At 45.0% G+C, this 27,833-nt stretch overlaps 1 protein-coding gene across 3 annotated transcripts; it reads right to left on the bottom strand.

Annotated features, from left to right (window-relative positions):
• Positions 1-1,314: 1,314 nt before the first annotated feature.
• Positions 1,315-23,571, bottom strand: LOC126546568 (uncharacterized). Of its 3 annotated transcripts, XM_072287186.1 has the most exons (8): positions 22,130-23,571; positions 12,581-12,638; positions 10,459-10,550; positions 9,596-9,625; positions 8,024-8,128; positions 7,187-7,234; positions 5,518-5,571; positions 1,315-1,545 (listed from the first exon to the last, which is right to left on the bottom strand). In XM_072287186.1, exons 1-8 carry the CDS (start codon positions 22,175-22,177, stop codon positions 1,378-1,380), a joined length of 603 nt encoding a protein of 200 aa, XP_072143287.1. In that variant the 5' UTR covers positions 22,178-23,571; the 3' UTR covers positions 1,315-1,377. The 3 variants fall into 3 exon arrangements, with proteins under 3 accessions (XP_072143287.1, XP_054918542.2, XP_072143288.1); XM_055062567.2 differs by lacking the exon at positions 5,518-5,571; XM_072287187.1 differs by lacking the exon at positions 9,596-9,625.
• Between the last annotated feature and the right edge of the window lie 4,262 nt (positions 23,572-27,833).

Here is a 27,833-nt window from a genome sequence, read left to right as displayed (position 1 = left end):
ATGAGTAGTCAGTGCCAGAGCGACTGGTTGGTAGCCATATTTTATTCGTTTCGTAATGAGGCAGTCTCCGACCATCGCTATCATGAAAAAGAAAAAAAAGCCGCTTTTGTTCGGCATATTAATGCATCTTTAGTGGCACACGTGTCTCTTTGACTTGTCGAGTTTTCGTTGTTTTGTGACGTCGCGTGACCGAAAGGGGAAGTGTACGCAGCCCTAAAAAAAAAAAAAAAAAAAAAGTTGGGCCAAAGCGGCGGGCACATCGCGAGCAAAGTGTAGAATAGGAAATAACGATTTTTGCCCTTTCTCCAGCCTATTCATGCATAATCAATGTGTAGACGTCATTTCAGATATGGTGTTTTCTATGTTTTCGTGACGTCGCATGACCGTCAGGTGAAGTGGGGTTGGTCCGAAAGAATGTTTGACCAATCGTGGATGGCTTGCGCAGTATTATAATAGCAACAGATAGGAATATCTTTACGTCAAGGCACCGCTGAAAAATAAAGCATCTGTGGTTAAATGGATAGAGCCTCGCGAGCAAGCTTCCGTGCTATAGGGAGCCACGGTTCAAAGCCCCGACCATGACATGTTTATTTATTTATTTGTTTCTAATGGGAAGTAATGGCTTCGAGTATCCTATAAACGGCCATAAACCTGCAGATTGCAGACTGGGTGGAGGGGATAGCCAAAGAAGGCTATCGCTTTAACATATGCATAAGTATCCGCTATACAGTGGAGATTATTACAATAACGTTTCTACTGCGCGGCATGGTTGACCACAGTGTTCCGAGATGTAACCAGCGTCGTTGTTGCACCGCTAATTTTGTTTAAGTTTCACTTTGTATAAGCTGCACATTTGAAAATATGTGCCGCTTAGTTGGCGGAACCTATATATATATATATTTAGAAAGAGATAAAAATATTCCACCTAGTGAAAGTTGTGTAAAACGATAGTAAGAGTGATATAGATCTAACAGTTGCCCGAAGCTCGACTGCTAGAAGAACCGACGCTCGCGAACATTCGTTCACGACCATTGTTCGTGAACGAGTGCTCCAATAAGTTAATAGACCACAATTCAAAAGGTCAAGCTTCCACGCAGTAGAAACTGTGTGAAACTAGATTAAGCATATACTCTCGTGTTTATTGTCACAGCATATCTATACACGTCAGCGCTGGTAAGACTGTACGGTATGTGCTAAGCCTGATATATAGTAGCGCCTGGCAGTTACTTTAGCGTAGTGGCCTACTTGCCGTGCCCGATGCAACATGGCACAAGAAACGACAAATCTGGGAAACAATCAACTCGTAGTCACACGTACTAAGATATATTGTTTATGTATCGAAAAATCTGTTACAAATTACTATACGAATGGCGCTTTCTACTGCGTTGTCGTCGTCGTCGTCGCCGCGGCCGGTGCCTTCACGTTGACGAAAATGACGGGCTGTCTCAGTGCGCCCAGCGGATTGAAGAATAGGACAACGTTCGCGACGGCCGGGTTCTCCTTCAACTCCTTGTAGAAGCCGTAGATTTGGTACAAGATGATAGCCTGAAATATGAATTTGTCATTGGCATAGAGGAAAACAGATGCAGGGAACGGGACACAGAATGCACAGACACACTCTTCATCAATCTGAATTTACCACACAGGCCGGGAGACAGCGAGGTAGCAGAACGTTTCATAAACAAAAACAAATAAAAAGAAACCTCTGCAGGGCTTTAGGAGGGGCGCTTTGGGTAAGTAAATGTTTTTACACTTTAGCGTTTTATAACAGGCAGGTTGTTGTATAGATCGCTACTTTCAGGTGGGCAGGGCTCCCTCTAGCAAGGATCCAATCGTTTAAGATGACAACTGAGCTCCGTAGACCACAAGCAAGGCTGATGTTTCGCAGGAACCAGAAATAATGGCCAAGCAGGAAGAAGTTTCAGCTGAGAGCCACAATAGAGGCATTTAATAAAGTGCGTACAAGACCTTCGGACCAAACTACGTACACGTCGAAAGAACGCGATTATGCGGCAACATGCAACGCTGGAGCACTGCGGTAGGATTGCTTAAACTTGTCATACCCAGGGGTCGTTTAACGAGAACTTTCCGACTTCTGAACTGCTAGTGCTTCTGTCCAGTTTCGTAGTGACGTACTTTTACCAGGTTATAAGCTCACCCAGCCTTTCGTTTGCTGCGAGTGGAACTCTAGTGCAGGACTGAACGCCGAGTTGTTGTTGCACTTCATCTCGTGGCACGCCTATTAGAGCCTCAATCTTACATACGCCAAGCAGTGACGGCTGGCAGCCCGCCAGGTTTGCCGCCACGAGGTCTTTTTTGCTTTTGTTACGATAGCATATGTATGAACACTCAAGAAGCATTCCCGCTGTCGGCGTCGCCGTGATGTTCCCGTATATTTGTGCATATGAATGTGGCATGGTTAGATGGTTATTATTTATTTATTTATTAAAAATCCCTTCAGGGCCCAAGTGCACTACAGAAAGGAGTGGGGGAAGGAATTGCGAGGCATCTTGTAAAGCGATCTCCAACTCATGGTCGTTAGTTATGCTGGCGATTGTGGAGGGAAGGCGGTTCCATGCGACGCTTGTTATAGGAACGAAAGAGCCCACACAATTTCGTGCGACAAGACGGTAGACACACCTTGAAGCGATGATCGGTCCTTGAATATATATAATGAGGTGGATTAAACAGAACGTCCCTCAAATCGTTGCTACAATAATGGATTTTATTAGAAAGGTTAAGGCGAGATGACTTTTGACCCAACGAAAGGTCAGGCAAGTTTAGGGTTTTCTTCATAGATGTGACACTGGAATGACGTGAATAATTCGATAAGATGAAGCGTGCTGCGCGGTTCTGAACGGCTTCAAGAGTTTGAATTAGTGTAGTCTGAGTAGGATCCCATATGGCGCACGCGTATTCTAATTTCGACCGTACCAAGGTTTCGTAAAGTGATAACTTCAGAGACGATGGGGCATCAAAAAGGTTTCAACGTGTTGTTAGTTACACATTCGACATGCGCATTCCAGGAAAGATTAGAAGAAATGTGAACACCAAGGTATTTATAACTGTCAACAGATGGTAATGGAATATTATTGAGGCAGTAAGTACGCGGACAATGATTAGTGCTTTGGCGAGAAACTTGCATACCTTTACGTTTAGTTGTATTAGGTGTCATGTGTCATTTACTGCACCATTCAAATACCCTATGTATCTATATCGTGCTGCAGGTTGAGATAATCGGCATGGTTAGTAATTTTCTGGTAAACTGCACAGTCATCAGCAACCAGTCGGACAGTTGAGGAAGAAAGGCAAGTAGGAAGATTATTAATATAAATCAAGAAAAGCAGAGGGCTCAAAACAGACCCTTGCGGGACACCAGATGTTACGGCAGAATTAGGTGAACAAAAGTCATTAGCCGTCACATAGTGACTACGGTGAGAGAGAAATTCCTTAATCCATGCAAGTACATTGGGGTCTATGTTAAGTTGATTAAGCTTGAAGATAAGTTGATTGTGTGAGACGGAGTCAAATGCTTTAGCAAAATCTAAATATATCCAATCAGTATCAAAGTCATGATCCGCGTTAATAAACAAGTCGTCGGTAAAACATAGCAATGGCGTTTCGCACGGAACTGCTTTACGGAATCCATGCTGATAAATACTGAAGAAGGAATTGGACTCAAGAAATTCAATGAGGTGCGAGTATATTATATGTCTAAGAACGGGTGTCAATGACATAAGTTGGTAATTAGTGGGACAGGTATGCCGCATATGCGAGGTATCTGCTATACTATTTAACCACCAAACTTGGAAAAACCACTTTCTATGTTGTCCAGTAAATTATTCCTCAGGTATTTGTTAGTATTTAGCGCGCAAACAAAATTAATGAAACATTTCAGTCATAGCCAATTCCTGTTATCTGAAGCCGTCTAAGACTATTAAAAAAAATAGCAAAGCCATAGTGATCACTATCTGAAACTGATGTATTTTCATTGGTTACCGCTCCTCACGTGCTGCGTAGTGGCACCTGTTCAACGCCATTACAATGGACGGCGTGTTAAGGCTTTTAAGAGTGCCAGAAATTTTGGTGCACCCACGTTTAGTTAAAACACAATCCGAGGAGTTCAAGCTCCGCGCTAAACCTTGGTATGGCTGTCAGAGCTTCGCGCTTCGAGCGGAACTCGCGATATTCGTTTCGTGTCGTGGCTCTTGTCGTACGACCTAATATTTAGGCGTTGTTACGTGCTCTCCTGGCGCCCTCGGTGTAACACTGAAAACGAGTCAGAACTCTTTGGGCCAGCTTGCGTTAAGTAAGAGCAATCGATCCGTTGTAGGAGCCTATTTGTTGCGAGCTTGCCACTAGCGTCAGGTGCGCCATTGTCCTTGGCGGTCTAAAGTTTATAATTAAAACAGTCCCAGTTTTGCCGGAAAGGCGAAGCATCGGTTATGATAGGAAATTATTTGATAGCTATACGAAATAAGGACAGTAGTTTTATCGGCCGTTAGACTTCTAAACATTCCCTGACAAACTAAGTTAACGGCCATAGTGCCATGCGCGCGCAGGCAAAAATATGTACGCCACTCGATGACCGCGGACACTCGCTGTCAAAACGCTGGCGTGAGGAAGCACGGCAGCAGCAGCGAGTGAATCAACCTTCGCGTTGCCTCTCGCTTCAACGCGAACTAAGCCGCAAAAACAGCGCACGGCGGACTCTGTCCCCGTCGCAGATGACTTTCAACATACAGTGGCTCAGGGGGGCGCGCGCGGCTGCCTGGGCCTTGCGCGCGACGGAAGGCGGCACGCTTCTTCCCCCCTTTCCTCCCTCGCGTGCATGAGATTGAGCCGACCCTCGTACGCTTTCATTCGCGCATACAACATACGGCGCGCGGTGACGACTTTATCGCCCTTGGACTTTATACTGATCCTCGGGGCGATGGCGACGGCGACACCGATGGGAGATAGGAGCCTCAAGTGTCCGTATAGTTACTGCGCAATAATATTTTATGGCGTACTTGGATTTGAAAACCTGTTACTCTGACTTTCTCAGTTTTACATTGCGAATGAAATAGGTCACTAGTATCTCTTTCGAGAACACTGTTGGGCAACGCCACTGACCGATCGGGAAATTAACGTAGTTCACTGGGCATGAATCAGTTACCGGCTGAGTAACTTAACCGTTATTCTAGCACGTCTTATTCGACGCTTTGTTTGTCTGTTTGTTATGAAATTAAAAGTAGTGATGTAGGAAGAAGACTAAGAATCTACTGAGGTGATTATAAAGCAGCCTGTTATGTAAGAGACTATTACAGAAATTAAACTAGACGGATCGTTACGCTTAGAAAACTTAGTACGTCAAGCTCGCAAACTTAACAGACATTATAAAATTTCTGCCCCGAAATCAGACATAAAAGAAAAAGACAGGGACTTACAACGTCATGTTTTTGACCGTTATTCACGCCTAAATGGTAGCGAGCTTCCGCTTCTGAACGTTTGCTTGTCAATAAAATTCTGGCTTACCTTTACTGCAGCCAGAAACAAGTAGTAAACGGCCAATTCGTAAAACACAAGGTCCTGCAAGTATGACAAATAGGAACTGTGTGTAGACACTGCTGTTCACATTAGAGTGGGGGTTTCCGCGCTGTACGAACAGGACCACCGAAAAGGAAGTGTTGAAATTAAAAAAGGAAAGCGTTAGCGGTGAAATTCAAACGTATTCAGCAAATCTCAGTGCGTTGTATATGCTTGAAATATAGTGTTGGGGAAAAAAATATGATATTTTCCATTTGGGTCCTGTGAGCCAAACTGCTCAAAATGTTGGTGCTGCTTTATGCCATGCCACTAACCTAGGGCAATAGTCTGCTGAACACGCACTGCCGCCTCACGTCATTCACACCGCATAGCCCACCCACCATGCACACATATTGCGTATCCCAAGAATGTATCACAAGTAAACCGTAGTATCAACCAGTAGCGAAAATAACTGTGCGCTGGTAAGAGAAACTTTAATGACAGGTGGGGAGGTTGGCCTAGGTGAAGTTTAGGCATGCGGCTGCAAATTTAATACAAAACAAGAGATCAAACGACAAGATGCAAGAAAGAGCTAACACGCATCCACGCGCGCAAGAACTCGCCAAGGTGCAGCACTGAGCACGACGAAAAGAACAAAGTGGGAAGGGGAGCTTTATGGCAACGCATATAAAAAAAGAAATTAATCCACCTCTCCATTTTTTGGCTGCTCCAGTGCGGGGCAACGCAGTGTAACAACACACGTGCCTTAGTACTATGTATACATACTTTCCGAGTCTGTCTATTGTGGTGTTCTCCTATGTGTGCAAGTCGATGCTCATAATAAGCTTGTTTGTAGGAATGCAATGTCTTTACGGCCTCTTAGTTGTTAGCAGGCGCGAAAATAAAGTGGTACCAGGCAGTGATCTACCTTAGAAGGGTACGTATGTCACACTCAATGTTTTCCCTAGCCGAAGTTGCCACGGCGCCGAAGTTTAGCGAAGGCGATACCAGCGGTGGCGTAGTGAAATTCACCGTCAGAGTTGCCTTTGAGTTTCATTCTGAGGACGTGAGCGCCGTTCTGCTTAGGTCACCCAGCGGCGACTTGCAACGTATTAGCTGCCCTTCGCTGGGTGACGTGAGCAGAAAGTCGCCTCGAGAGATGCCGTTACGCGCGCGCTGAAGCCTTCCGGTTTCGGTATCGCGCGCTCTGATAGCCGAATTTCGTCCTTCCACATTTCCGCCGGTAATCGCATTTTCCCAGATCCAAAGGACTTGACTTGTACGGAATGCACGCTTCAATATGGCGATTACAATGGGCCCGCTCACATTAAGAGTTCGAAACATAATTATCGGATTTTTTGTCCGTTAGCAACTAATTACTTCGTATATCCCCCGTGCCCCCACGGTCGACAACGCTAGAGGAAGGTCTGTGAAGGAACCGCCCTTTTATTTCAAAACATCTATTTTTAAATATTGCTAAAAGTCTTAGTAGGAACGCCTATAACGATACTTCGAGAGAAAGAAATGAAACGTAGCGCGCTTCCAGAAGCTGCTTGACAGCAACAAAGAAGCGGAACATGTTCGAAGCAGTTGCGAAGGCTAAGCGCCTAAACCGCAGGGCAGTTAAAGACAATAATTCAAGCAGCGCCGAGAAGAATTCAAATCTGTTTTAGCTCACCCGCACATCATTTTCTTCTTTGACGGATCTAGCTCCTTCCACGCGGACCTGCAATGGGGTGGGTCAGGTTCAAGTTGCTCACGATATACTTGAGAAACTAAACCTAAAAGCACCAAAAGCGATGCCATCGGGCAACGATACATCAAGCTCATGCATCCACTCTTGTACGCTCGAGGAGCACTCTCAGATGTATCTCTGCTACTTTAGCATGTGCCGCTACCGCGAGACGGTGCATTTACGATAACCCTTCGAGGTTGGTGTCTGACAAAGATAGTGCGTAGAAGCGGTGACAGGGCAGGCGGAACGACGCTCGAGCGCACGCCGCACCGCCCGCCTGCCGCACGCGTGCGGGCGACATGTGCAGTTTCTCGCACGACCGCACGCGTGCGGCAGGCGGGTGGTGCGGCGTGCGGCTCGAGCGTAAATAGGACTTAACTCCTGCTTTCCCGTTGGCAAGAAAATGGGGAGGGTGCCGTATGCATGCACGAGCTTGCGTTCCGGGATAAGTCATGGTCATGACGTACGCTATGGGCTGTCGCGCTGGTCTATGACATCATAGGCTGAACTTTATAGAGGGCGCCACGACGAGCCGCAGGAGAGGGCGAGTCATCTTTTGTGAGACATTGTGGGCTTCCTGCTGTATGCAGCTGAATATTATTTGGCACGCATGCTCATGGCAGCATTGTTTACAGACCGCAGTAGCCTTTCTTTTTTCTTTATCGTCATAAAAGAGAATTGCAGCGGCACTATAAGTGTTCAGGAGCAAATGAATGGAATGTGAATGTAAACTATGCGCTGTGTCACTGAAGTGCGGTGGTTATCTTTCGAAACACTTACGTTCTGAGCTGTGTAGTGGGATGCGGCTATGTGGACTACGCAGCAAAACACTATGGTTCCGGTGTTCAACGTCAGGAACTTGCGCAACGTCTCCACCACTTCGGCCTGCGAACGTGGACGCACACATAGCGAAAAAAAGCAGCGTTCATTTGACAAATGCTCATGTGTAACAGAGAGCGCCATCTTTTACTAACGGAAATTTCATAACCTTCTCTTGCCGACTTGGACCCTTGCGCTAATGAAGGGGCCGAAAGGTGGTAAGCATCTTTTTTTATTTATTGACACTGTGATCATTTACAAGTCCTTAGCGGGGAACCACATGAAACGTCTTTCAAGCGCATTTATGGCTTGGCATCGCATGACGTCGATAGTTCGTCTGCTTTGCTCTGCGGCGATGACACAGCAGAATTTCCCGCGCTTTGTATTCAATCCGACTGCGTTTAGCACTTTGTCGGCAGCTTCTGCGCGAAGAGGCTTCAACTTAACCTTTGCCCTTTCTGCACATTGTTACGACTTTGCACCGGTGCCACCACTGTTACGACTTTGAGGTGGTCCCGTAGCGCTCGTCACGCGTTTCGTGACAGAGCGTTGGTAGCGAAGACTCCGAGTCAGGCGTCGGTGAGAATAACAAAAGGGACTTTATACACTATATACAGGTCATTATACAGGACATGAATGGATCGGCACTGGGCCCGAGAGCTCACAGCAAACGCGACTGTTCCCGCACGGCGACGTCCGGCGAAAACGCGTGACACATCTCACTCCAGTCGAGAGCGGCACTCGTTCCCGGTGGGTCGGCGGATCCGGTTTTTCAGGCGGCCGCCTCGCGGCTTTATAATCCCCGAGAAACCATTGTCACTCAAACGGCCCAATACAAAGTGAGCACTCGACGGTCGTCCGAGAGGTCCAACCAGCGACCGCGCTGGCCACCCCGTTCAAAGTTGGCGGGCGCGGTGACCTCCAGGCAAGGGGAGGTACGCGCCGGGCTGTCTGGCACTTGGCGGCACGTTTGAACATGTTGCTCGCCGATGCTTCTCCGCATGACACCGCTGCCTGACGGCTCAGCATCTTGACTTGTCAAGGGAGAATTAGGGCGCTGTGCCTTTCGGCGCAGCCCCGGGTTTGTCCAAAGGGCGCTCGCAGGATAAATTCTGCATCTTGAAGATTCGGAATCCGGGCTGGTGGTAATGGCACAACAACATATATCTTTATCCTTCCTTTCCCATGCTGCTGACTAATGTTTGCGCCTTTACTGATCGGGAGCTGAATAGTCACGGTGCAGCCAACAGCCTTTCCTATTCCCTTCACACGCCATGTCCTCGCTCGCTGACAGCATCTACTTTTATCATTTCGAAATTTGAAACACAATCGACAACGCACAAATTCTGCCCTATGATAACGTCACATGCATGTGGCACCATATTGGAATGATTTAATCGCAAGGGTTCCTCCACTTTTTGAGCAAACTGATACTTTCTTTTTTTCGCAAGGTCGTCGTACCATCGCCGACACAAAAAAAACCTTTTTTCTTGTTCTCCTTGTCCCAAAACTCAAGCGGTGTGATGTACTTACATGAGGGGCACCCGGCTGGGTAGGGTTAGCCTGAAATATTACAGAAAAGCCGATAGATCAAAGGAATGAACAGTTTGCCGGGTACTGAGCGGAGTCTCTGGCTGACGAATTGTGAGCGTTATTAAACGGGCTGACGCAACGAAAACTTACTTGACGCAGAGCATCACATGCTTTTTCTTGCGGGTATTCATTACGCGAAAGAAAAAAGGAATTATTGCGTAATAGGTAGGAATGATAGTGCAGGATCGGTCGTTTTCAAGAACACACTGCAACCTTTTCTCTGGACATTCATCTAGGACTTGCTAAATTTCGCAAGTTATATTGACCAACTGTATTACAAAACTGAATGCAAATTTGTTTGACTTGCGATAAAATAAGGTCAACGACATATGTTCAGTTGCGTTTTGCTATAGCGTTTTCGTGTATTCAAAACATTGGCCAAAGTTAGCACAACGCACACGCTATTGCTGTGTCCCGCGTCTCACGCTATTTGGTCCTACGTATTGTTGCCATGGTTACGAAGTCTTGTTACTCTATCTGCAGTGCCCAACGAACACGGCAGTTATATCTTGCGCAGGCTTTCTGTTTCGCATACGAGCTCGAATTTCTTTCTAAAAGAAAAAGGAGTTCTAATGACCCTAAATGCGGAAGGGAGCATGCTTATTGCACATTTGACTTCCCTTTACGAAAATTCCCCTAATATTCCCCATTTTTTTATAGGCTTACTATTGTTTTCAAAAAGAGTAAACATACTCCTTTTGCACGCGGGGAAGGCCGTGGGGGATGAATAGTTAGGATAAGAACGCCGTTGTTAGAAATTCCCTGTATTTACAACAAACGCTGCGATATCCTTTAGTGCTTACCGGTTGATTGAGCACCTTGAGCAGCATGATGTCGGACACCAGGTTGACACTTGTCTCAACGCAGAGCAAGACGTCGAAGATGAAACCACGAGCTGTCCCAGTTTGCGGGTAACAAGAAGCGGAGTGCAACAGCATCAGCGTGCGAAGAGGTGGAACCATGGGGCGACAGTTTCCGTTTCGTCACCATAACCAGTTACCAGTTACCATCACCAGTTCTGCAGTTAGCACTATTTTGTGCTAACTGCAGAAAGGTACCTACCAGCAATGTGCCATTACAACCATCTCTTGTCAGCTAACTCTAGCCTACGCCTTTAGGTTTCCTAATCTCATTACGCTTCCTACAATAGTATATTTCCTTCCACTGCGTTTCCCTTCCCCCAAGACCTATTCTGTTACTTTCATGGACCACCAAACCCATACAGAACGTTTTGTTCAACGCATTACGCGACGTGTCAGTCTTCATTGTTTTTCTTCTAATCTCAAATAGAATATAATATTCCAGGTGAAGTGTGCTCCTAATTTTTCAACGTTGCGCTTCATCCCTGTTGCATGAAGTTTCCTTGTTATACTCAAACTTTATGCCCTTTATTTTAGTTTTAGCAAAAAGCAATGACATGGCCAGGAACTTTTTCGGGGAGAGGGGGTTGGTGGAAAGGGAGCTAGCCGGCCGCAGGCGGGTGTTGTCGCACCTTGTTAGCTACACGAACGATAAAAAAAAAAGCCGCGGTTTCGCCCGAAATGCGAAGCATCGATTACAATAGCAAATAAGTCGACACCTATAAGAAATAAAGATAGTTGTTTTATCTGCCATATAAACTCGAAACATTCACTTCCTAACTAAGGCATGGTGTCACGCGCGCACAGGCAAACAGAAACACATCGCGTTTAATGAGCGTGGACAGCCGCTGTCGAAATGCTGGCATGAGGAAGAGCGGCAGCAGCAGCGAGCGAATCGACCTTCGTGCTGCCACTCACTACAACGTGAACTAAGCGGCCAGAACGCCGTGCACACGAAGCGATCAGCCCTCGGTGCACCTAGACTCTGTTCTCATCGCGCGCCGCTTTCAAGGTAGGCCCGCGTGGGCGCGCTCAGCCGCGTCGTACGCAGCCGCCGCTGGAGTACACTTAGGTTCTTCCAGTTGTTGGAGAACCAAGGGGACCATGTGTGGAAACCAGTGGATCTCTTAAATGTTCCGGAGAAGCTTCTGGAAACGATAATTTATAAGGACGCAAGGAACATTGACAGCGGGGGCGGGGGCGGTGACGTCACGCTTCGGTCCTGAACGGAGAAGTTACCTTGCGTGAATGTGCTTACAAACAATCTTCACAGGCAAGAAAGTATAGATGTCGAGGCCAAACATTTCAGATATCGAGTTGACCCACTGTAGAACTAGTATGTCCTCACCATTGCCTGGTAAAAACCTGAAGCACACCAATTATGAATAAAGATCCAAGAAACCTCAGATCGCATTTGGAACCCTCACAATTCTTGAGGTTTTGCTCTTAGCTACTGGGGAACGTGATGCGTGCCTAACAAAATATGTTCAAGTACTATACGTACGGTGCGGACTATAGACAAGAAAATATGGTATTTATTTTCCACAGAAAAAAAAGGGAAGGGGGATGAGGGGGAGCTTGTCAGTATTCTATATTTATCCTGAAGCCCTCCATCACCCCCTCCCACTCCCCCCCCCCCCCCCCCCCCTCCACACCACTTTCTTTGAAATTGTTTATGTCCGACAACATGCCGTGCGCGTTTTCGCACCCGCAGGAGGTGTCCAGTGGCTATGGCCTTGCGCTGCTGAGATCGAGGTCGCGGGTTCGATTCAGAACGCGGCGACCGCATTTCGATGGGACGAAATGCAAAAACGCCCGTGTACTCGGATTTAGTTGAGCTTAAGGGACCCCAGTCGGTCAAGTTTAATCAGGAGTCTCCCATTACGGCGCGTCTCGTAATAATATTCTGCCGTTGGCACGTAAAACCCCAGAACTGAGTTTATGTAGTACATTTTCGTGCGTAGCATCTTTAAAATAAAGCTATAGACATTCAAACGCATAAAACAATAGTAAAAAATACAGTGGCATATGGCTTAGCATTAAAGAGAGTTAGAAACGGACTCACGTCCAAAAACTCTGTAGTGACCAAGCACATAATTGCCGATGTTGTAGCAGTTGGCAGCCTGCAATAGACGGTGAGAAAGGTAAGCGCAAAACGCGTGACCACTTGTGCAACTTCTAGCAGCTCCCGAGCGTATTGGCAATGAATGCCTCCAATATTTATGTAGATAGTGGCGGAAATACGGGGTATTTTGTTCAGTTTCGCCCCTCTAACACAGCTTCGTACACCCTGATTTTCAGAACAAGAACTACGTTTACTGCAAATGCTCCCAAAGAAAGCGCAGTGATGCCCGTGAACTTTCCATGCAGCACTCCTCGCGATTCTATTCGTCCAGATCAGTCACGTGGTTTAAAGCATGGACCCATATATAGCGGGAAATCTGCCAATGAGGCACCGCTAAACAAGGTTGCAATTGTAGCATCGCCAGCTTGTCAACATTTAGTAGGTTGTTGGTTTGCTGACCAGTGCCCCCAGACAGCTGATTTGAAAATTAATTCGTGGACCTGTTCAACCTGGTTCTTTAAAGCACGGAGTACACATGACTTGCCCCATTGATCATTCTTAATTAGGTGAACAAGGTGGCCGACCTCCGCGTAACCATCCCGCTTGGAAGAAGCGTGTTCACTACTAGTAAGCAAAGATCACTAGACTCAAAATTATTGCTATGACACAAACTAACATAAGTCACTGTGTTCGGCCAATGGATCAAGTTAATCAACGACGTTGTCGAAATATAAGCATGTGGTGCTTTATCCAAACCAGAGATGTCGATCGCGTTTTACAAGAGCGAAAGAAACGCGTTGGCGGGCCCCAGTAAGCGCGCACAAATTTATATCGATATTGACCCTATCTGCTGCGTCTTTGTGACGAAAAGCTAGTGCCATATACTTTTCGGATTCCTATATACCGCACGTATGTAGGACATCTTTTCACCATTCCCCGGCTTCGATCCTGCCACTGCGAAATAAGATCGACGTTTGTGCCACTGGTTTCAAGATGAAACCTGAACATCTAGGTACATTTTATAGGTGATCCTGATGTCACTGCTCAGCCAGAGGTAATACTTATTTTGAAACAACTATCCTCCATTTCCTTGTTAGCCAAGCATTTACGTTAGCCCACCAACGTCATTAAGCTGTGGGCGGATTCCAGATGGCTCAGCTCTCTTGCAGAGGTGAAGAGCAGGTCCACTGCGTTTCTGTGGGTGGAGCTTCTTTGTAATTCTTAGGTTGCCACCGTTTATAGCGTCGGCAGAGCAGTAAATGCTGGCAGTGGTAACAGCTCCAAAGCGCTCTCTTCCTTCCTATCTCTGCAATCTTTCCGCCCGCTCTCCTTCATAACCACACGGCTGACCGGTCGGTGTTCAGGTGTCAGCCGCGTGCCATACATGCGGCAAGCAGGCTTTCCTCTTCTCTGTCTATCGATCCCCCCTCTCTCTTTAACAAACTAATTCGCAAAATGTTTTCTAAGTATTAGGTAAATAAATAGTTTATTGGTGACTACGTTGCACAGTTCCTAATGCCGAACGTTACGAACAATGCGTTGCCGACAGACATAACCACCTTGTATTACGCTGCGTTTTTAGAACGACCGGAACGGGTAGCTGAAACGCTATAAATTTCAAGTTTTAGTAATAAGCGCGCCTGGTGGTTCTGCAAAGCGAACAGAACACCATTCCACGTCAGTCATAAACACACATTAAAATAGCGCAATGGACAGAAAGAATGCAGACGATTTTTTCTGTTGCTGCTACAGATTGTCTAATTTTGAGCGTTGGTCCAACAATTATTTCCGAACCCAGTCGATTGCGAATACTAAGTAAAGACGACCATCGAATATCATATCAATTACCAAATATTCAAATTTTTTAAAGAAGGAAATAGCTGAGGGATAAAAAAAGAAATACGCTGAAGCGGATGAAGGCGAAAGCCTGCCCGTTCACGAGACATTCATTACATTACTTGACATTTTTATTCTAATGCGTTCTTGCTTCCTATTAGTTGTTTTCTCCCACGAAAGCTCGTGGGTTCGAGTGCCTTAGTTAAATCTACCTTAATTAACCGTGCCTTAATTAACTCCGCCGTAATTAACACCAGAGGTAGTGGGTTCGAATGTCGTCCTTCACGACGTCAATTGGAATCCGACTTGAAAATATGATCGATTCGGCCATATATCCATGTTGGGCCGTGGGTTCGAGTGCTTTAATCAACTTCGCGTTAATTAACACCAAAGGTCGTGTGTTCGACTCAGGACCTTCACAGCGTCAATTCCAATACACCTTGGAGACACGGCCGGCTAGGCCATATGTATCCAGGTGGGTTCGACTCCCACCAAAGGTCGAGGGCTCGATTCCCACAAAGCTCATGGGCGCCACTCTCGACGTTTGCGATGGCGATTAGAATCCGACTTGGAGATATGGCCGGTTCGCGCATATCTCCAAGTGGGTTCAACTTGGAGGTCGTCGGTTCGAGAGCCATAATTAACTCTATCCTAATTAAGTGTACCTTGATTAACTTTGACTTAATTAACAACATAGGTAATGTTGACGCTTCTTCGCCTCGGCTTCACGGTTCTTAAAGAACTTGATTGCCTAATTTGCTTTAATTAACGGCCAAGATTGTGGGTTTGACTCCCACCAATGGTGGAGAATCCGACTGCCTATGAATGAGCCGTCTAAGGCTTTCTTAATATCGGCGGATCCCACGCACTGTGGGAGTCGATGTAAGCGAAGCATTGTATGGTGCTTGCGTTGACTGACGATAATTAGCGGTGATATCGGCGGTGAATCTGCGATTTCTTCAGCGTTTAGTCTAATACGAGAGTGGCGAGTTGTTAAACGTTACTTTGCACGAACCACTGGTGTTTGTCTGCGTAGTTTACACAACACACGGGGAGACGTATTTGCTTGACGCGTTGTTGTGCGTCATCGTTCATATTCTCTGAGAGGGCTTAGCATTATCATTGGCTCGCATGGCACATCGCCATCGTGGCAGATGTGTTAAACTTTAATTGAATTACGTAGTTGTACGCATTTCAATTATAATTACAATTGTATGTATACATTGTGTATGTACATTCACGGTGTGCACCATGTTTCGCTGTGTAGCGAAGGCGCTCGTGTTCCACGCGGCGCTTATTTCGGGCATGGGTGTCCTCGACGCTTTAATGCACGCTATAGGGTCATTTTTCTGGCGCGTGCTTGCGTGTTCCTTCTGCACACGTGGCCAGCACGCTGTTGAGACGCCAGCTCCAAGAGCTCTCTTTGGGCTATGGACAACTGCAATGTTTACACTATACATCGAAGGATGTTACACTATCACAGCCCGATATTGCAAAGGAAAGCAAGCAGAGTACTCGCCGTAAGCGAAAACTGTGAAACGCTGCCGCGGCGGCGCGGCTGCGCCACGAAGCTCTTGCTAATGGCACTAAAGAGAATGAGAGATTGCCAACTCCTTCTTAAACAGCAACACACGACTAAAGCAGGTATCCAGAATTTTAGATGATGGAGTAGAGCTCAATTCCCCCTGCCGATATAGCTGAGGCTTTTAGCAGTATTTTTCTTTCATAAGAATTTACATTTTCCTACACAGATCATCAGCATGAACCGTCTACCTCGTCGTTACGTTTTTTAGTTCCTACAACACCAGAAGAAATCACTGCTGTTATAAGTTATCTAAAAGGGGCAAGTGATGGAATTGATGAGGTGTACCCTGGTAACACTAAATTAATTGTGCACCTAATTTCAGACATACTTTCCTTTATTGTTAATTTATTATTCGAGACGGGTTTATTTACTTCTGAATTTATGCGTGGCGAAATCATCCCAGTTCTGCGAGAAGGCGACAGGTCATTATTACATGACTACATTTGCATTCTACAGTTTTGGGAAAGTTGAGAAATAATTGAAATACGGCTAAACAAGTACCTTTCTAAATTTAATACGCTCTATTCATGCCAGTTTGGTTATCGCCATAGATATGAAAGAGCCGACAGTCATATTATTGAGCAACCAACATATATTAATCGACGAGGGATTTCTCGCCACCGAAGTTTTTATCGATCTAACGCAAACATTTGATGGCATAAATCATAATATCCCATTCTCTAAGCTCGAAGCAATTGGCGTTTGTGGGCCTGCACTTTCACTACTAAAAAGCTACTTACATAAGAGAGTTCAAGTTGTTTCTATTTCTAATGCTTATTCTCGACAGCGAATTACTAACATTGATGTGCCCCAGGCCCCTATCCTGGGGCCACTTCTGGTTTTGGTTTATATTTTATTTATTTATTTATTTATTTTTATTTAGAACATACTGCAGGCCTAAAGTAGGCCCAAGCAGGAGGGGCGAATACATAATATATGCAAAAAGAACAGGATTAGCAAAATTGAAAAATGTTAAGTACAAGTTGTAACACAAAATACAGCAATAAATACAAGGCTCAGATGCAAAATACAAAAAGTAAACGTAGAAATAAATGGCTCTCAAATTGAATGCTGTGAAGAAAACATTGAGTCAAAAGAATCAGCTCTGGTTAAAAGATCTGGCGGACACCTGTTCCACTCCTCAATGGTGCGTGGAAAAAATGAGTATTTAAAGGCGTTAATCCTAGCACTGTAAGGGGTTAATGATTGTGCATGATGATTTCGTGTTTGGCGCGTAGTGTTAGGTTTAAGGAAGGGGTCTGCATTCATAGACAGTTTATGGTTTTTTAGTAAGAAAAGTAGTTTCAGTCTTTGAATTTTCCGGCGCAGCTGTAATGTTTCAATACCGTGAGTTCGCATGAGGGCCGTTGGTGAGTCAGTTACACGATACTTTGAAAAAATAAAACGGACGGCTTTGCGTTGAATCATTTCAAGGGCCTCGATGTTACGTTTAGTGTAGGGATCCCAGACGGTGCACGCATATTCTAGTGATGGCCTTATTATTGAAAAGTAGGTTAATTTTTTAAGTTCAGGTGGGGCAAGTTTTAGTTTATGTCTAAGAAAGCAGAGTTTACGAAAGGCTGAGGAGCATACGTTTGATACATGTTTATTCCAGCTAAGGTTTTTCGTTATTGTAACTCCTAGATACTTGTACTCGCTGACTTCGGTCAGAAGGTGAGATGAAATATTGTAAGGAAATGAGAAGGAAGCCTTTTTGTTAGTTATCGTCATGTATACTGTTTTCTCTAAATTTAGCTTCATGTCCCATTTATTACACCATGTATGTATGTTCTGAAGATTGGAGTTTAGTAAAACTTGATCATCTTGGCAAGTAATTTGGTGAAATAAAACGCAGTCACCTGCAAATAATCTAATTTGAACAGGGGTAGTTATAACGTTAGTAATGTCATTGATATATATCAAAAAGAGGAGAGGTCCGAGGACGCTTCCCTGTGGGACGCCTGAAGTGACCGGCAGGTGGTTTGAATAGCAATCATCAATACAAACAAATTGTGTGCGGTGAGAAAGGTATGAGGAAATCCAACGAATTATGAAATTAGGAAGACCAATAAGTTCAAGTTTGTAAATTAGTTTGGCATGAGAAATAACATCAAAGGCTTTGCTGAAGTCTAAAAAAATAACATCCATTTGACCAGCGCTATTTAGTACACTTGCAAAAGTATGAATGACAGAAGTTAGCTGAGTGACAGTGGAAAAGCCTTTTCGAAACCCGTGCTGATGGGGGGTAAGTTCCTTGTTATCGTTTAGAAATGTAGTTATGTAGTTATAATATATATAGCTATGATATGCTCAGCAAGTTTGCAACATGTGGAAGTTATTGATATGGGACGATAATTAGCAATCAAGGCAGTATCACCCTTTTTCAGCACGGGCACAATCCGCGCTTTCCTCCAGTCGATTTATGATTACCTAATTATTAATTATTAATATTAAAGATTTACCTAATTGCCTTTCTTCCACAAAATGCGTTCTTTACGCAGATGACACCCCGTATTCACAATTAATATATCTCATCTCTCGTCAATAAGTTAAATACTGACGGAAAATATCCTAAGGTGGTGTAATGTTATGTTATCTACTAATGCAACTAAAACTAAATTTGTATGCTCTTCACATCAGCGAAGCATACCATCCATTCGACCTATCACTTTTGGTCCTCACTGCCTTCCTCCAAGTTCAGGTTCATCTTTCCTTGGTGTTCTACTTGATTGTAATTTGAAATATCACAATCAGCTTACGGCATACGCATCTTAAAACATGCCCTTACTTCACACGTACCACATTGCTTTCAATTTAACGTAATAGTCCACTCTCACATTACTCACGACATGATATGTTGGGAAAACACCTATAATATTCATATTGCATCTCTCCAGATACTTCAGAACGAAGCCATAAGAATAATTACTTGTAGTCGACGCTTTTCTAATACCAATTCCCTACTACATGAGAATAACATCCTTACCATCTCTGGACTCACTAAACACAAACTAGGCATTTTTTTCTACAGATCTGTGAATAATGAGCTACCATCAATCACATTTTCACCATCTAACCTGATGATTCATAATATCAGCAGATTTAAAAGAGAACTAATACTGCATTTATCACTGAAAGATTAACGAGAAGGTTTATTGTATTCGGTTTTTGTTCGTGTTTTTCGCTGTTTTTCTTTTGTTGTTGTTATTGTAAATAAACTCTTGGTACTTTCTTCACACACCATTTTTCCTGATACCATGAGGTAGGCTAAACCTTGTTATTATATATAATCAATTATGTGTTTTGCTGTGTAATCGTTCTTTTCTGTTTGCTTGCGCACTTCCTTATTATATCCTAGTGTTGCTTTGAAATGTTAACTATCATAACTGTTCTTGTACAGGAGGTCCCAATACAGTCTTTGACTATGGGACCTCCTCCTGTATACTAAATACGTCTAATATGACCCAACTTCTTATAATAAATTCTGATTATACTACGTAAGGCCCTACCTATATTAAAAAAAAAACACGAGGAATTCATATCGTGAAGCCTTCTGAACACCTATTGGGAACTTTGTTTTTTTACGCCTCCTTTGTCGTTTCCCTACTTTTCTTCCACAAACCTCCCAATCGCCTCTTACTAATCTCTATTGCCTACATGTTTGCTTTCCCCCAGCTTTCTCTGAATCCAAGGGCTTCAAGGAGGCCAGAGTTGCCTGAATCGACCGCTGGGCAGATATCTTCCCATTCTAATAAAACATGCTCCATCGTTTCCCTAGCCTTACCGCAGCAAGCTCATGCTTCTTCTTCCTCGTTGTATCTCGCTTTTAAGTGCGTGTTCTAAGGCATCCTGATTTAGCATCGAAAAGTAAAGTGCTTCTCATTAAGTTATCATAAATTGTTCCTTCCCTAAATTCGTCTTGTCCTCTTAAGTAGTCACTCATGGCAGGTTTCCTTTCCTTGCAGCCACCCATGAGATTGTCTCAGCCTATCTGACTTTCCGCTTGACGTTCTTTGTTGCCGTATTTCTCACCATACTGGTCGCATACTTGCTTGTAAGCTTCCTAGTTCTTGTCCTCCATTGTGAATCAATGTTGAGAAATTAATGTGGACCGGAATGCACGGAGTCGAGCACCATCTGGTGCTGTCTCAAGAAACCCAGCGGCGTGCGCGAGCAAGACAGAAGCAGCGCCCGGAAAGTCGGGAGAAGAGGCAACGAAAGCTTCTCTTTAAAAAAGGAAGTCGCAGTTTCGCCCGAAACGGCGAAGCATTGATTCAACTAAGCGGTGTAAGGCTGTCAGCCTTCGGCGCACCTAGACTCCCTTCTTATCACAGGTTGTTTTAAAGATAAGGCTCACGCGGCCTTGATCAGCCGCGTCATACGCAGCCGCTGTCGGCTGCGTATGAATAAATTGTAACAAATTGCGTTGTCTAAAGAGAGACAGCGAACTCATAGCCTGCTTAAAACGAGACATACTTACTCAACAGCTGCAAAGTATTGTGCATAACTGACCTCTAGAATGTGTTTGTTACAGAACTTGATTATCTGCACAACAACCGCAATTCGTACGAAATTAATATGGGACAAATTCGAATACTGAATTCTTGAATCGGATACGAACAGATAAGCAAGGACTATTAGATTCGCGTTGAAAATTTCTAACATTCACTCATCCCTACTCCATATAGATGGTTGTTAACATGAACTACATATTTTTTGAAACCAAAGAAATTGACATCGTAATTTTTGTATACGTACGGTCTATGCATACTGTCTATAGTCAAAGAATCTAATAGAAGCAAGAACAATCAACAATTTTGCGGCCCTTGTTATAAACTGTGGAACTCCAATTTCGCAAGCTCAGCTAGAGATTGCATGTATATACAGGGCAGGCTTCGTTCATTTGGCCGTGTTCTATGGTGTTGGGCTGCTAAGCATGAGGACGCGGGATTGAATCCCGGCCACGGCGGCCGCATCTCGATAGGGGCGAAGTGCGAAAGCACCCGTGTACTTAGACTTAGGTGCACGTTAAAGAACTCCAGGTGGTCCAAATTCCTTGAGTCCGCCACTACGGCGTGCCTCACAATATGATCGTGGTTTTGGCACGTAAAAGCCCATAATTACTAAATTTGGCCGGATTGCCGGTCAGCATTTTTCAAACCAACAGTTGCATTACCGCAAGAGGAAGTACGCTACAATAGCTTATCACAAAACATCGCCCAAGCACTCCGTACAGATGGTTAGCCAGCGAAGCTGAAACGTGCGGCCCCGGTGTTTATCATTGGGTAATCCCGACGGTTCATTAAACGATGGCTTGGTAGGCTGCCAGATCCTCGGTACGCAGATGTTGTTTGCGATTGACTACACGAGCCCGTTCTTGTGCCCGGCCTGCAGCATCGCACGGCGTAGACCTCTCGTTGTCGGTTCTGCTCGCGGCGATGCTGATCGAAAGCCACCTCCTCCTCAGGAGTACGCATGACGCGTTGCCTACCTATTTCAGAGCCGGAGAGAAACTGTTGCTCGCACTCTCAGCTGCGACAGGGAGCAACGACGTCACTACTGGTGCAGCCAATCGCGCGCCTCTACCTCTTTTTTTTTCGCGCATGCGCATGGAGTAGCACTGGAGAAGTTTTCGGCGTACAGGCGACAGAGGGACAGCTGGACGAATCGACTAGCTATATGCAGCTTCGCTGTAAAAGGGGCAATCAATTCTTGGAAAATGTAAAGCTAGAAATTCGGCAAAATATAGAACGACATCACCCGAACAGTGACTGTATCGGCCAAAAAAAAAAGTAGTTTTGCACAAAACCAAGAAAAATAATTCAAAATTGGACGGAACACACACCACATTCCGTCCTGTTTTGAAGTCTTTCTTTGTTTTGAGCAAAACTGCGCGTTTACACAAAAGAATGTATAGCCAACTGGCACCCAATCACAGCCTTATCACCAAAAACTTAGTGCCCCGTCGTCGTCGAATTTGGGTTTGTTCATTGAACCGTTTCGGGATGGCGTCGGCGCCACAGCAAAGGCCGTAAATTACACGTCTGCGTCCGGCCAGCAATTGCGATACTGATTCGATAAAGTTAGTTGAAAACTGTCGCTATAGCGTGATAAATGGGTGAGCTTACGATGCAGAAAATGAGCAGCCAGAGGACGGTTTCCCGTGAAAAGCTCATGGTCGTTCACAAGTAAATGCGAAACTTCTTCTTCGTGTCCTGGCCGGGCGTCGATGACAGTGAAAAAGATGATGAAGTTCGTAGTGATCGTGATGATGACGATATGATGCGGTCAAATGGTGTGAGGGGTGAGGGCGGAGTAGTAGCAGAAAATATCAATTAGGAGGAAAAGGAAACTGATCACGTGGTAACAAAAGTAATGTTCGTGCGCGGTCGCCGAGAAGAGCACGGTGGCGTCAGTTGTGGAGAACTTTGTAGTGCACTGACCACATCGCGTCCTGTAGGCACTGGGCCATCGTATGGATATTTTCTTTTGCCAGCTTTTTGAATATAAGCCAGCTGTGGGCTCTAGGCGCTGTACATGAACCTTCTTGGATTCTGGCGTGGATCGCCGGACTTTTGTACCAGCCACAGTTCCAATATATTCAGTGGCATGTTGCGCGTAAGATTCAACTGACCGACTGAACGAACGAACGAACGAAACAAACAAACAAACAAACAAACAAACAAACAGACAAACAAACAAACAAACAAACAAACAAACAAACAAACAAACAAACAGACAAACAGACAGACAGACAGACAGACAGACAGACAGACAGACAGACAGACAGACAGACAGACAGACAAAGAAACAAACAAAGAAACAAAAAAACAAAAAAAACAAAAAAACAATAAATAAATAAATAAATAAATAAATAAAAATTCAGTAGTGATATAGCGGTAAATGCGATAAAAATGCGTTACCATTACGTCGCACCTCTTTGAGATCCCAGATCAATGATTCACACCGCGTTCGCCAGCTCATTCGAACCACGTCCTGCCTCTTCGAGGTGCGAAGTGCGACTGGCGGCGGTCCACAGCAGACAACCGCGAATTGCGCTACATTTATATTATCCATATGCAGACATACACCTTTGCACATACACACACACACAAACACACAAGCTCAGAAGTTCTCCCATCCCCTCGCTGCCTCTACCACGTGAGCGGCTTCCCACACTTCGTACACATGCACTGCTTTCCACTTTGACACTCATAACGCTACTGCCTTAAATAATAAATAAACGTGAGCAGCTTTGTTTAAAGTTTCAAGTAGTGCCAGCGCATATGGAAAGCAACTCCGAACTTGATGCTGAGACCATAATCGCGACACGTGCGCCTTGCTCTTTTATTGTTGAGTGTAGAAGCATGAGAACGCGGACGTAGTCACCTTTATAAACGTCCCTCATTTACATACAGCCAAGAGCAAAAGAAGGAAGCGGTTAATCATTTCCTTCAAATGTTTTCGAAGTTACCGGGTATGCACTCCTTTCTATATATATCAGTGCGTGCAAACACCCCGATTATTGGCCCAAGTCCTGCAGGAAAGGCGCCGACGCATATCTTCAATCTCCATCATTTTCATAATCATCAACGTCGTCGTCGTCATCATCGGCTTTTACACAGTGAGAACAAGAGGAGAGAAAAAGAAGAAGAAGAAGCGTAGAAGAAGAAATGATCTCATCACGTAGGGGGGCTATCTACTTGATAGGAATGCATATCGTAAGTAAAAACAAATTTTCGATAACGCAAGACTGACATATGTTCTTCCCTACGCATGCTTCCATTTGTATGGGTGTGTGTTCAGATAATCGTGAAATGTCAGACGTTCGCCTGTAATCGCAGGTGCCCAACATCGTTGGAGTCGTGCGTTTCACCTACGGTTTTCACCGGACCTCATCGGGTAAGTGCGCAGTAGGGCATGCGATGACGTCAGTAGACTTCGATGTTTCAAGAAGCGCAGCTCTCAATCATCGGCCCACAAGTGTACTGAATAACGACACGTTGTTTACGCTTAGCACTTATGCAAATGCACACTTTCCTTCATCGAAATACCGGCCATGTGTGCATTTGATCAAATCACACAATTGTACTGCGTGGAAGCCATGAAAGAACGCGTATGAGACACATGTGATGAAATGCGGCTGCAGGTGGATGCCATGAACGAATGTTTATATGCCAGCTATCTGTCGCCGACCCAGTTGATGTGACAGGATTTAGCATAAACACGAGCACACGTTGAATCGCCCATCGAAAAAAATTGCTCTCCACCGCGTAGAAAAAAAAAAATCATTTTCTCACCTAAAGAGCAATATTAAGTCGCTGTGTATTCGTAAGTTTAAGTTGCACTTTTGAACACAGGTCGGCAGAATAAGCGGAACTCACTCAGACTCACTAACAAAATATAACTTTGCTTAGGGATCAGTCGGACTCGTACTCACCCAAACATCAGCTGGGGCCCCCCTTCACTCGGACTCAGGCTCACCAAAATTGTACTCAGCCGGGCTCGCTCAAACTCAGACTCACTGGTCGGTCTGAATCTCGGTGAGTCTGAGTGGGTCGACTCATGAGTGAGTTTGATGGTCTATGGTAACGAACCACTAATTTTTTTATGCACGAATGGAGGCTTGGTAAGTTGCTTAAAGAAGATGGGAGGACGAAGGTATGTGGCCCCAACAGCCAGCTCACGAACAGCTCTACGCGATGACGGGTACTTTGACAGTTAAACAACTCAGAACTGTTAGTGTCTCATAAAATTTCAATTGCACTGCGTAGAAACCGAATAATCAGTTCAGCCTCTTCCGGTAGCTTTTCCTGCGTATCAGAACTCGGGGAGATGGCTTGAAATCATCGACACCACACTTACCTGATGGCGCTGGAGCATCAGCGCATGTAATACAAAAAAGGAAATTTGAGATTTCAATTTGATACAACACATTAGTCAACCTTTTCCCTCCAAACAAATGCCAATAGACCGACGAAGGAATGTCTATTTAAGCATGTTAACGAGGAGTAAGAAAGCAAGCTAGGAGATAACAATACGACACGCCGCCAGCCTTGGCAAGGCAACTCAGCGTGAAGCCCTCCTCCTCGCTTTATCTCTCAGTCATCCAAACACGTGACACCGCACGCGGCGGATTAATGCCGGTGTGCTGGTTTACTGGTAGGTTCTAGGTGATGCTAACTTGTTCGGGTGCTTTTTCCGACCGCCCTGCGCAGGTTCTCTACAGATATATGTGATTATGCGACATTGGTTATTTACTGCAACGTATTACATTTATCGTATTTGTTGCAACGTGGGAACGCGGCAGCCGCACGTTGCTGTCGCAACCGTCCTAACTTCACGAGGGCGTGGGCTGAGCGTGGCTAGCACCACGATGTGGCAGAAAATAAATCATACCGCGACATGACCACGTGATGGACCGACTTTTGTTTGTTTCAAATTTTATCCTGTGACGCTTCCACCTATACTTTTTTTCCCTTTCTCCGTGTATATTCATCCGTCGTAGGATAGCAACCTGCTTCTAAGTATATGCAGCGTGGATCTTCATTGTCCATTTACTGTTTATTCCACTTTCTTTCTTTCGCAGCGCGTGTCGGGCTCCTGCTCGACGCATTGCTCGGCGTCGAGTGCGTCGTCAATATCGTCAGTGACGTCATAGTGATCCTGTTTCTCTGGAGAGCGGTAAGTCTGTCATAGTATTCTTGCAAATGTGCTAGAACTGCCCCTGCAAAAGAACAACAACAAAATGTTCGCACTATATGGAAATTCTATAGACGCCTTTCTTTTTTCTTCTGCGAACTCCGAAGGCTGTCTACAGGAACAACCTGTCGACTAATGGCTTAACGCTTACCTCGTCTCAAATAATGTCGATGGACTTAGTGAATGCTAACCAGTCGTCCGTAAAACACGAACTACTCTAACACAACCATTTTAGTATGGTCAGCATGTGTAGCTATAGATAGCCATATACGATTTGCATTCCGGCGTTTTACGAGCGAAAACGACGATCTGATCATGAGGCATGCCGTAGTGGAGAACTGCGAATTAATGTTGACCACCAGGACGTATTTAACGTTCCTCCCTCATGCACTGGACACGGGTGCTTTCGTATTTGGCCCCCATCGAAACGCGGCCGAGATTCGATCCCGCGACCTCGTGCTTAGCAGCGCAACAACATAAACGCTAGGCCATTGCGGCGAGTAGCCTACAGGAACAACCTACGGGTAAGCAACGCTGTTTACATCTGTACAAGTATAGTCAACTATAGGCTGTCTAAATTCATAAGCGGGTTACCCTTTCCACGCACGGGAGAAAATCCCATGAGTGACGTAGAGTCGATGAGACTATGGTTTCGTGTATAACGTATTTGAACCACGTGGCCTTAGAGGTGTGAACAACTGCCTGGAAAAGTCCGGGAAGATCAAAGAATATAAGCAAAAACTATAGGCCGTTATTCGCAAAATGTCTTTTACGTAAGTGCCGTCCGCGATTGGCCATTGCCGCGACGATCTCCTGGTCATCGAAGTCAATCAGTGTTGTGAACCGTAGGTATACGAACGCCGGCCCATGAGAAATTCCTCCTACGCAAGAACATATTAGTGGAAAAAAATCTGAGGAGTTTCGTTCGTAAGAACTGCGTAAGAGTGGGCTGGCGCTCTTCGCAAGTTCTGCGTTCACAATCACGGATGGTTAGCGTCTGTCTGTGTGAACCACCCTGGCGTATACAGAGCGCTTTGCAAATGAGCGCCCGGTATTTGTTTGCCAAATACCGGGCGACAACACTTTGTCGTGTGACAGCGGCAAACACTTTATTTGTCGCCGTCACACCGGACAACAAGTTGGCGAACAGTGTCTACAAACAACGTGCTGTCGGAAGTCTTATCAAGCCGAAGCAACGAAAATTGTAGACACCTGGCGAAAACGTGTATCTTAAGAACTTCCAGTATAAGTGCGAAAGAATGCCAGTGACAACATAGCTTGAAGGTTGCACGGGCTAACGTGCTGTTTCACCAATCACGACTCACCGATAATTTCCCGTACTTATTGTTATTACGTTCCCATAAATGCAGGAGAAGGCGGACGAGAAAACCGTGAGTAAATTATCTCTTTTATTATTATTATTATTATTATTATTATTATATAAGCTATCTAGTGGCGCGTTCCAGTGCTCTAACATCTTTTTCGACACTGCGAAGTCGACATTCTGACGTACTAAACATGCGTGACTGAAGAGAACCTACATTTGTATTATGTGGCAGGATACTGAAGCAGCTGAATGACTGACATTTCGTATAGACCCTCCATGTGAGAAAATAATAGCATGCTGGAGCCGGATTATAGGAAGAATTCTTTTTTATTTCGATTCTATGCTTTCCATATCATTTGTCGCAGCAAGTGGCTGATACTGGCAATAGCGGAGACCTGGCGTCACGCCAGACGACGACGAAGCGCGACAGGAGTGGAAAATTAAACAAAAAAGAAACGAATATTCTTACATTTCATTGAATCTTGTTTCATTTATATTTACCTTCAGGGATTCAAAACATGAGGGAAGGAAGCAGGCAGGAGCGAAAAGAGAAAAGCAGTCGCAAGTAAAATGGACAGATATACAAAGAAGTACAACAATAATCAAGCAGTTCAACTCTGGTAGTAAAAGAACGAATGTCAGTTAAAAATGTCGAGTAGTGTAGCACGAAAGCCGGAGGGGTCACCTAGTAGTACAATATATTGGGAGAGGCGGTTCCAATCAATACAATATTCCGGCAAAAAGATTCAGAATGGGTTATGGTTTGCCATCTTGGCACACATACCTTCTAGGCATGGTCAATA

This window comes from Dermacentor andersoni, chromosome 3, assembly GCF_023375885.2.
Source record: "Dermacentor andersoni chromosome 3, qqDerAnde1_hic_scaffold, whole genome shotgun sequence".
Classification (NCBI taxonomy): domain Eukaryota; kingdom Metazoa; phylum Arthropoda; class Arachnida; order Ixodida; family Ixodidae; genus Dermacentor; species Dermacentor andersoni.
The sequence above is the reverse complement of the archived record's forward strand: the minus strand, read 5'-3'. Positions and strand labels throughout refer to the sequence as shown.